Below are 11,006 nucleotides of genomic sequence, written 5' to 3' on the forward strand. Positions count from 1 at the left end.
TTGGACTTTGAGCTTTGTAACTTTGCAGATCTTTTTTATGCTCAAACAGCAACATTACAGACTAACTAAAATTGAAAAAGTGAAAAAGCATAATAGGACCCCTTTAATTTTTATCATTTTAAGTAGTTAGTTATTAAATGTTTATTGTAGCAGATCAGCTGAAAATGAGGCATTTAGTAAAATTGTGGATGTTTCCTCTCCTTTCACTTTACCTAACCGTCCTCTTCATTTTCCTTTGTCACTCTCACGTTTCCTAGAACAGATCCTCTCCTTTTCTCCGTCTATCTCCCTCTCTGTCTCCCTCTGTCACTTTCTCTCTCTGGTGGTGGTAATCTTAACCACTAAAAGGTGCTAACTCCTATTAAGCTGTCAGAGCTCTGTGTGTAAGCCAATCCGGCCAATCACTTATCAGCGGCACTGACAGACTGAAACAGTGTCATCGTGGTAATCGGAGACATTTCTGTTTCAGCACACACACACTTACCTGCACACAAACATACACACGCATAACTGTAAGTGATTAAATGTATACATGCTCACTTAGACACATACACAATCAAACACATGCAACGTCACCCAACATCTACAAAAACATACAAGACACTTTCATACACGCAGGTTATTTGTGAACAGTGGTGTAGAGTAGCACAGTAAAGCTGAGGTCCAGGTAACCATAGTGCAGCCTAGAAAGTGAAATATGACCACATGGTTCAGTCCAGCACGTCACTCTCAATCTCTACCACACACCACACAGGTGACGGGTGACATGAAGAAACGATTAGAGGAAAATAAGAACGGGAGAAATTAAGATTAAATTAATTAATGTATAAACGGATGTGTTATGTTATAATGTGTTAACATTATAAATGTCTTTGTCACTTTTGATCAATTAAAAGCATACTGCCCCCTGCCCCCCAGTGTGTTTATCTTCATTTCTGAATATTACTGCCTGTTTCTCTCTTTCTCTGTTTGCATTTAAAGGGGTCATCGGATGCCCATTTTTCACAAGTTGATATGATTCTTTACGGTCTTAATGAAAAGTCTGTAACATAGTTTGGTTAAAATTTCTCAATGGTAGTGTAAAAAACTCCTTTTTTTACCCTGTCAAAAACAGCTCTTTTCAGATCAAGCCGTTTTGTAGCGTTTTCCTTTAAATGTTAATGAGCTCTGCTGACCCTGCCCCTCTCTTCCGAGCCGCTCTCTGAGGGACTGTTTACTTTGGCCGCATTCATCATGAAACTTGCTAATTAGCACATTATTAGGAAAGGCGATTTGCAAAGATTCATTAAAAAACCTTATACTCACTTCTTTTGTAGGTGAAGCTGAATCATGAATGATTCACGTGAACATAGACGCATTTATGTAGATCGGGGGCGCATTCCCTTCAAAAACAAACGTAATCCACTGCGTCTTCAGCGGCTCAGATGTCAGGAGTAAATGACGACTGCTATGTTCATTATTACATCCAACAACAGAACACCTCAATCGCTTAGGAGTCATTCTTGTCTACATCTGCTCCGGCGGTGAAACAATGGCGGACTGATGACAGCTCACTCAGGGCGGGTCTAAGGTAAGACGCCAGTCCAGTCTGTCAAACTATCGTGGGAGGGGCCTGTTTTTGTGACGTCACACAGACAGGCATCTGAGATCGGCCCGATTTGAGAAAGGGGTAAAGATTTTAGTAGATTAAAAAAAAACACTGGGTGGATTTTTATTATTATAGGGTGGTTGTGTACACACACTGCCAACACACATTACAGTTCAAACAACTTGTAAAAGTGCATGTAGCATCCGATGACCCCTTTAAGTTACATTTTATGGTAATTTTTATATAAAAGACTTTTCTTTTGCTGCTTTGCAACCATTGGAAATTCCCATAGTTAATAGTTTATAAATCATTTACTTATTTAAAGCTGAAAGCATGATGTGTGTTTATGTCTTTCTTTCATTTTACTGGTGCCACTGCTGCCAGTCCAGTTGTAGTATTTGTCTCATGGATCCATTAGGTTGGACTGCCTGTGTCCAGCATGGCATGGCAGCCAGGCATGACTTATGAACCACTGATAAGACTTATCGTTTAGATTAGGATTGAGATGGCCTCACACACTCAACCACATTGTTATTCACGTGGTATCCACATATAGACATTGAGCCTTATTAAAAAAACACAAGCAGAATTTCTTTATAAATAATTTGTAAAACAAGTCTTATGTTAATTGTTGCACTATATAACAAAAATGCATATATATGCATTTTTGTTATATAAAGCATTTTTTTTGATTGAGCATGCTTTGTATAAAAATAACACCACTCTCCTTTTCTCTCTGTCAATCTTCCAACCACAAGAGGAGAGCCATTCTGGTCACCATATCTGGTCATGGCTCCTCTTCTACTCTTCCACCTTCTCCTCCTTCTCCTTCACTCTCCACAGGTATGTGCGGGTGAAGGTGCTCATGGGAACAGCAACAGTAGTGCAGATGGCCCCAAAAGATCCTGTTTTGAGAAAGTCAAATGTCAACCAGGGATTTTACTTCCTGTGTGGCTGCCACATGACCCCTCACTGGCAATGCAGGCACTAAGAGCAGTGATCTACTTTGCATTTCTTCTCTACATGTTCCTGGGTGTGTCCATCATTGCTGATCGCTTCATGGCTGCCATCGAGGTCATCACCTCACAGGTGCACAGCAGCACAAAATAAACACAACAAAAAGTCCATTAATTAATGTAGTATATATATATATACTGTATATATATATATATATATACACGCACACAAAACATTCAACATGCATATCAAGGCTATATCTATTTGATGAACAATAAAGTAAACGCATGATCCTTCAGAAAGTATTCTAATATGCTGATTTGTTTAAAAAACATTTCTTATTATTTTCCATGTTGAAAACAGTTGTGCTGCTTAATATTTTTGTGTAAATTGTGTTACATTTACAGGAGTCGTTAATGAATAGAAAAGTTTTTTTGAAATAGAAATGTTTTTGTAACATTATAAATGTCTTTACTGTCATTTTTGGTCAATTTAATGCATCCTTGCTGAATAAAAATTAATGTCTTTAAAAACAAATAAGATTTAATGCATTGTTATTGAAACAATTTCATACATTTTCCAGCTAAAAAGACTATTATATTGTGATTACATACTTTTATCACGATAAAGATGACTTCTAGCTTGATATCATATTGATGGGCTCTATGACAAAAATTTATTTTTTTAAATACTTGATGTGTCATATAGGAGAAGGAGGTGACTGTGACAGGTGCAAGTGGAGAAAAGACGGTAATGAAAGTAAGAGTCTGGAATGAAACTATCTCCAACCTCACTCTGATGGCTCTGGGTTCATCAGCCCCTGAGATCCTGCTGTCAATAATAGAGGTATGCACACATTTTCAAAACAAACCAGCAACTCTCATCACTCAGTAGTTTTGCACAAAAGACGTGAAGCCCTAGTTGTTGCTGTTTTTTTCAGGTTATCTATTAAACGACTGACAGACACACTCACCTTATCACAGTGATGACTTCAGCTGCTATTCATCCATGTATAAACATAATTTAACTCAATGTGGTTTGACACGGGTCGGTCACTTAAATATTTCAGCTGTCAGACAGGGCTCATTTTACTTCTCCAGACTTGCTTCTGGAGAATTAAGAAATGGTTCCCCAGAAATTTCTAATTTTTACAAGAATTTAATCTTTCCTAAAACCTTAAAAAATAAAGCAACCTGCAGAGTAGTACAAATCATACTACTGTACATACCATAGCTCCAAAAGTAGAAAATTCTTTGTAGAATGTTCTCACCAAAGGTAACATTTCGAGCCATGGTTCTTCACTTCATCAGACAAGGACCTTTTTTTTTTTTTTTTTTCCCCCTAAGGCGTAATGTGTCCAAGGGCCTTTTTTTTTTTACACCTGAAGTGTATGTGTCGTACTTTAAAATATATTGTATATTAAATTATACATTATTACTTGCTTTGGACACATAGTAGTATTGTTTTCTGCTCTGTCTGTGTGTGACAGGTGTGTGGACATGGTTTTGAGTCAGGAGAACTGGGTCCTGGCACCATAGTCGGCAGTGCTGCATTTAACATGTTTGTGATAATCGGAGTGTGTGTGTGGGTGATACCTGATGGAGAGGTGAGGAAGATTAAACATCTCAGAGTCTTCTTTATTACTGCATTCTGGAGCATCTTCGCCTATATCTGGCTCTACCTCATCCTTGCAGTCATAAGCCCTGGCATTGTACAGGTATGTGTATGTGTGTGTGTGTAAGCAGAACATGTTTATAAAATGTGGATGTAGATGTTTATATATGTGTGTGTTGGTAAATGTCTTGCCTAATTGAATTAACTTCTTTTATTGTGTGTGTGTGAGGTCTGGGAGGCTCTGGTCACTCTTTTCTTCTTCCCTGTGTGTGTCATAATGGCTTGGATCGCTGACCGGCGCCTGCTCTTTTACAAGTACTTGCACAAGCGTTACCATGCCAATAAACGTCATGGTATCATTGTGGAGATCGAGGGTGACCTAGCACCCAGAGGCATTGATGCCATCATGGGAGAAAAATATCAAAACAGCACCACTAGTGTGAATATGGAGAAAACCAAAGAACCCGAACAGGACAGAGAGGAGGTGAGAGAGCAAATCAAAACAGAGAGAAAAAAAATCTTAATGAGTTTCTTCTATGAGTGAAATTGTGGTGAATGTTCTTGTGTTCCAGTGGATTCCAGGTCCTTCAGGGATTCTTGTTGGACAACTGGTCAAATATCTTTGTATAATGATTTGCAAATTAGTTTTTTTTAATGATTCATACTTTTTATTTTCTTCAATGGGCAAAACAATACATTTCATTTACAGATAATTAAGGCCCCGTGTCCACCAAAGCATTTTTAGCCAGCTGAAAATGTCAGGTGCTCTGCTGAAAATGCCAAGCTGTGAACGTTTGAGAGCGCTTCTGCAGCGCAGTGTTTTTTTTCAGTTGAGATGCTTTGGTTGCTATGATAATGAATATCGGCAGAAATAATGTGGCAGAAGCATCATGAATTAAATGTTGCAAGCATTATTTTTCATATCAATATTCATAGTAGAAAAACGTGGCGCTCCCATTGAAAACAATTGAAAAAATACGCCAGCCTCGGGAAAAAAACGCTTTGGTGGACACGCGGCCTAAGTGTTTTGTCAAACGCCTTCCCCCTAACCCACCCAAACAACGTGTCAGTCACAATTTTATGTAGATTGCTAGCATAGATCCAATAAACACAAATAAATGCAATAAACTTAAAATAAAAACAAAACAAAAAGCACAGAATAAATTATTTACGCTCTTACAATGTGTCTCACCACCAGGACGTAACCCTTCATCCCCAAGAAACGTCAAATATTTACTCCACTTTCTCTCATAAGCATTTTCAAGTAATCTGTACAACATTTTTTCATACGCTGCCACCATCCCAATGATTTGCAAATTTATATATTTGACTGTTGTCCCTGGCAACCAATCACCTACATTGTGACAGTTATATATTTTTATTCAAAACTTTTTGGTCAGTAAGATTTTTTTTTTCTTTGAAAGAATTGAAGTATTTCTATTCAGCAAGGATGCACTGAAATTAGAAATGTATATATACAGTGGGTACGGAAAGTATTCAGACCCCCTTCAATTTTTCACTCTTTGTTATATTGCAGCCATTTGCTAAAATCATTTAAGTTAATTTTTTTTCCTCATTAATGTACACACAGCACCCCATATTGACAGAAAAACACAGAATTGTTGACATTTTTGCAGATTTATTAAAAAAGAAAAACTGAAATATCACATGGTCCTAAGTATTCAGACCCTTTGCTGTGACACTCATATATTTAACTCAGGTGCTGTCCATTTCTTCTGATCATCCTTGAGATGGTTCTACGGGGGTCTGAATACTTTCCGTACCCACTGTATATATACATTTCTAATAAATGTTGTTCTTTTGAACTCTCTATTCATCACAACTGTTTTCAACATTAAAATTAATAAGAAATGTTTCTGGAGCACCAAATTAACCTTTTTGGGATCATGTGACACTGAAGACTAGAGTAATGATGCTAAAAAAAACAGCTTTGCCATCACAGGAATACATTACATTTTAAAATATATTAAAATAGAAACCAATTATTTTAAATTGTAATAATATTTCACATTATTACTGATTTTTTTTATTGTGTTTTTGATCAAATAAATGCATCCTTAATAAGCATAAGAGACTTTCAATATAGTAATTTTTAGAATAGTTATAGTAGGACTAGTCATATAGTAAGTAGGATAATGTACAGTCACTCTTTTACAAACCTAATCACTCTAACAAAGTTTGTTTTACAATAAAGACCGCCTGGATGTCATTTCTCACATATGAAGATGTTGAACAGGAAATTGAAATGAAACATTTTTGGAGGTTACCATGACTGTCTATGGTTATAGGTGATCCGCATGCTTAAGGAACTGAGAGAGAAGCATCCAGATAAAGACCTGGATCAGCTGATTGAGATGGCAAACTACACCACCATGCAGAAACAGCATAAGAGCCGGGCCTTTTACCGAGTGCAGGCAACACGCATGATGATCGGTGCTGGCAATGTACTAAAGAAACATGCAGCAGCTGAACAGGCAAAACGAGCAGCTGGAGATTCAGCGGAGAATGACCTGGCCACCTGTTCTCACATCGCTTTTGAGCAGGCACAGTATCAGTGCAGTGAGAACTGTGGGAGCATCAGTCTATGGGTCTGCTTACAGGGGGGAACCGGCACCAGAACCTTCCACGTCGATTACAGGACAGAGAATGGGTCAGCCAGTTCTGGGGCAGATTATGAGTATTGTGAGGGAACAATCATATTTCAGCCTGGAGAGACACGCAAAGAAATAAAGGTGAGAGAAACACAAAATGGTGATGTCTGATCCATGAACAGAATGTTCTTTTGAAATACTTCTTAAATCAATACAGTCTGCAGAGTAAGTCATTGTGTTATTTTGTTCGGTCGTATTTGACTCACATTGAAAATGAATCAGTTCTTTCTCAGTTAACACACAAATTGATATAATCCAAAACAGCAATAAACAGAAAATGATGCTAAAATAACAATTTAACTAATTAACATGATGACTGATGATGAAAAAAAGCTTGGTAAATTAATGATTCAAATGTAGCATGTAAAAACAAAATATATATTTTTGTAATTAATACAAGGATGCATTAAATTGGTCAATAGTGACAGTCAAGACTTTTATAATATTAAATAAGTATATTTAAATTAAATGCTGTTCTTTTGAACGTGAAATATTAAGCAGCACAACTGTTTTCAACATTGTTAATAATAAGAAATGTTTGTTGAGCATCAAATAAGCATATTAGAATGATTTGTGAAGTATCATGTGACACTGAAGACTGGATTAATGGCTGCTAAAAATTCTGCTTTGTATTCACAGGAATAAATTACATTTTAAAATATATTAAAATAGAAAACAGTTATTTAAAGTTATAATAATATTTTAGAATATTACTGTTTTCACTCTATTTTTGATCAAATACATGCAGCCTTGAAGTAAATAAGAGACCTTATTCAAAAACATTTTAAACGGTACTATATGTTTTTGAGTTGAATATGACTCTTAAGTTGCATGTGCATATTTTTTTATAGGTGGGCATTATCGATGATGATGTGTTTGAGGAAGATGAACACTTCTTTGTGCGTCTCTCAAACCTGCGAGAGTGTGAGGGCGGGACCAACACTGATGGTGCCCGACTGGTTGAACCCTTCGTAACCACCGTAACTATTTTGGATGATGACCATGCGGGAGTCTTCGCGTTTAGTCAGTGGGAGCTCTGTGTGGGTGAATGTTCAGGTGTGGTAGAGGTGCCTGTGAACCGGACATCAGGTGTGCGCGGGACTGTGATGATTCCATATCACACAGAGGATGGTTCTGCGCGCCAAGGAGTTGATTATGAGCACACACAAGGAGAGCTAGAGTTTACCAATGAGCAAACTAGGTAAAAGTTCACACAAAAGTCTTAAATTCAAATTTTACTTTTACACACAAAATGTGAGCATGTTCTGTTTACTTCTTGGATACACACAAATCAATTCACTGCCAAATTCACATACAATTTTAATTTATGTAAAAATTATTATAAATTATATATGTGTTAAAAATGTAGTGTATATACTCTTTAATGCATGAGTGCATGTGTGTTGTATTGATTGTGGAGTATTTTGGTAAGTATCTCAATAAGCAGTCTGACTGTAGCACTTAAAACCTGTAATTATGGGCCATTGTGGACCATTACAACCCATTAATACACTGTGTCGCAAGTTCAGTGACGCAGGTAGTGACGATTCTCTTCGGCCAATCAGTGATCAGCAGAGTTTACCCGTCACATTTTGGTAATGGTACAGTTCACTTGGAACCTCAACCGAGGTGGTACTGAAAAAGTACCAGGTACCAGGTACTGTACCCAGTGGAAAACCCCCCAAAAGTGAACTGTACCGTGCCATACTATGCAGTGGAAAAGCGCCATAACATATGCAGTGCATTTATGATGTATAAGGTATTATAAGTTAACATACATTAACGTTCAAAAGGTTTTGTGTACATATCTTATGCTCACCAAGACTGCATGTATTTGACAGTAAACTTTAGACAGTAAAAGAGTAATATTGTGAAATATTATTACAATTTGAAATGACAGTTTTCTATATTTGTAATTTATTACTGTGATGCCAAAGCTAAATTTTCATCTGTTACTACATTGCTGATTTGGTGTGCAAGATGCATTTCTTTTTATTGTTATCAATGTTGAAAGCAGTTGTGATGCTTAATATTTTTGTGGAAACCATGATGCACGTTTTCAAAAGAACAGCATTTATTTGAAACAGAAATATTTGTCACAATGTAAAAGTCTTTACTGTCACTTTTGATCAATTTAATGCATCCTTGCTGAATAAAATAATAAATTTCTTTAAAAAAATAATATTACTGACTTTTGAACGGTACTGTATGTCAGTTTATATATCATATAAGTCATGTTTTAAAATCTGATTTAATTACATTTTTCAAAATGCACAATAAGCATTATGAAAGACTTTTAGTTAAAAATGCAATACTCTGAAATACTATACTGAGCTGTAATTTTGTAATAACCTAATATTAAACCTCATTATACATAGCCATCACTCAGCATACAAACAGCCTCTATTATTTCTCACTATGCCGTCACTTTTCATTTTCACCACTAGAGGTCTCTTCTACCTCAGTACTAGTAATGTATCGGAGTTGCATACACCTATTTTTGTCACCTTAATGCTGTTTTTCTATAATCCCTGCCTAATACTTTCAGACCCCAACATGTTTGTGTACCACATCGTTTCTAATATGTTCTGTAGTCTTCCGTGTGGACTGTTGTGATTTTGAACTTTGGACTGTTGGTTTGATGTGTACTCTGATGGATCCTACTCAGGCTTCAAAGTTACTGTCAGTTTCAATTAGCTAATAATGGCTTCTGAGCAGCAAATGTTTTTTTGTTTTTTTTTTGTTAAAAATACATTTAAGATCCGGATGTAAAAATACATCCAGGACTTATCCTGGGCTGAAAGGTTACATTGATGCCTGTCTCTGTATTCTCATACAAATTCTGTTTTAGTTCTTCAGTTCATTTGGAGATATTTTTAGTGACACCATTATATTATAAATGAGATCTTGTAGTTTAAAAGTATTTTGTTGAACAATTTGGCACAAATTCACATTAATATTCCAATTTTAAATTTTTGACAGTTGGAACCCACTTTTGACAGGATTTTATTTAGTAGGTTTTGTTTATTAATTTAGTATGTGAATGTGAAATCTGTGCTGTCAAGTGTACAGTGAAGCTTCAGAGAGCACATGACAAAAAAAGGCGAAAATCATACCACACATATTCACAGTCAAAGGCCACACACACATTATGGAAACTGAATAAATTTACCTTTATTGTTAAAACAAATTATATAAATCTCAATGCTCAATGCAGCAGTGGTTTGTGGAGAAGAAAGCATGTACACAACTGAACACTCGTCTCAGTTCGTCTGTGTGTGGGTTAATTATTTATGCACTGTGTTAAAGTATTCATGTAGGCCTAACTCTGATGTGATTTAAATGCTGAGGTCTCCTTTAATATTTCAGAGGTAAAACCTAGAGGAAATGATTATTTGTCCTTTGCTCTTTGTGTGCGTGTGTGTCTGCAGGACGGCACTACAGGTGCGCATCATTAACATGCAGGAATATGAGAAGCAAGAAAATTTCTACGTTGTCCTTGAAGAACCCAAGTGGCTCATGAGAGGCATCTCAGGTCTGTGTGTGTGTGTGTGTGTTACTATTCTTTTTAATCATCACAGATGTTAGAGTATTTAAATTTTGCTGTGTGGGAGATTTCTATGAATGATTGTGTATATTTTCATTTGTTAAGGCTATTGAGATTCCAATAGCCTCCTGCTCACCTCTCTCTCTCTCTCTCTCTCTCACACACACACATATTTCTATGACCAGTGTTCAGTTTCAGATCAATAACAACAGCACAACAGGGGGACAAACTAGACATATGTCACTCAGAGTAACTAGATCCAACTCACCTAGTCATAGCCAAAAGTTTTGGCAGTGACATCAATTTTGTGTTTTGCAAAGTTTGCTGCTTCAGTATTTATAGATTCTTTTTCCACATGTTGCTGTGGTATACTGAAAAACAATGATAAGCATATCATAAGTTTTAAAGGCTTTTATTGGCAAAAAAATATAATGAGTCAATATTTACAGTGTTGACCCTTGTTCTTCATAACCTCTGCAATTCGCTCTGGCATGCTGGATATTAGCTTCTGGGCCAAATCCTGACTGATGGTGATCCATTCTTGCCTTATTAGTTCTCGGAGTTGATCACAATTTGTGGGCTTCTGCTTGTCCACTCGCCTTTTGAGGACTGACCACAGGTTCTCTAT

At 36.6% G+C, this 11,006-nt stretch overlaps 1 protein-coding gene across 1 annotated transcript in view; it reads left to right on the plus strand.

Moving 5' to 3' along the window:
• Positions 1-11,006, plus strand: part of LOC107693442 (sodium/calcium exchanger 2-like) — a 24,768-nt gene that overhangs the window by 7,775 nt on the left and 5,987 nt on the right. The window contains exons 3-9 of the mRNA XM_016492833.1: positions 2,347-2,677; positions 3,254-3,391; positions 4,035-4,262; positions 4,389-4,643; positions 6,469-6,912; positions 7,683-8,032; positions 10,263-10,366. Coding sequence (XP_016348319.1) covers positions 2,378-2,677; positions 3,254-3,391; positions 4,035-4,262; positions 4,389-4,643; positions 6,469-6,912; positions 7,683-8,032; positions 10,263-10,366 — 1,819 coding nt within the window. The 5' untranslated portion in view covers positions 2,347-2,377. The remainder of the gene's footprint in view (positions 1-2,346; positions 2,678-3,253; positions 3,392-4,034; positions 4,263-4,388; positions 4,644-6,468; positions 6,913-7,682; positions 8,033-10,262; positions 10,367-11,006) is intronic.

This window comes from Sinocyclocheilus anshuiensis, unplaced genomic scaffold (genome assembly GCF_001515605.1).
Source record: "Sinocyclocheilus anshuiensis isolate Anshui unplaced genomic scaffold, SAMN03320099.WGS_v1.1 scaffold1296, whole genome shotgun sequence".
Lineage (NCBI taxonomy): Eukaryota > Metazoa > Chordata > Actinopteri > Cypriniformes > Cyprinidae > Sinocyclocheilus > Sinocyclocheilus anshuiensis.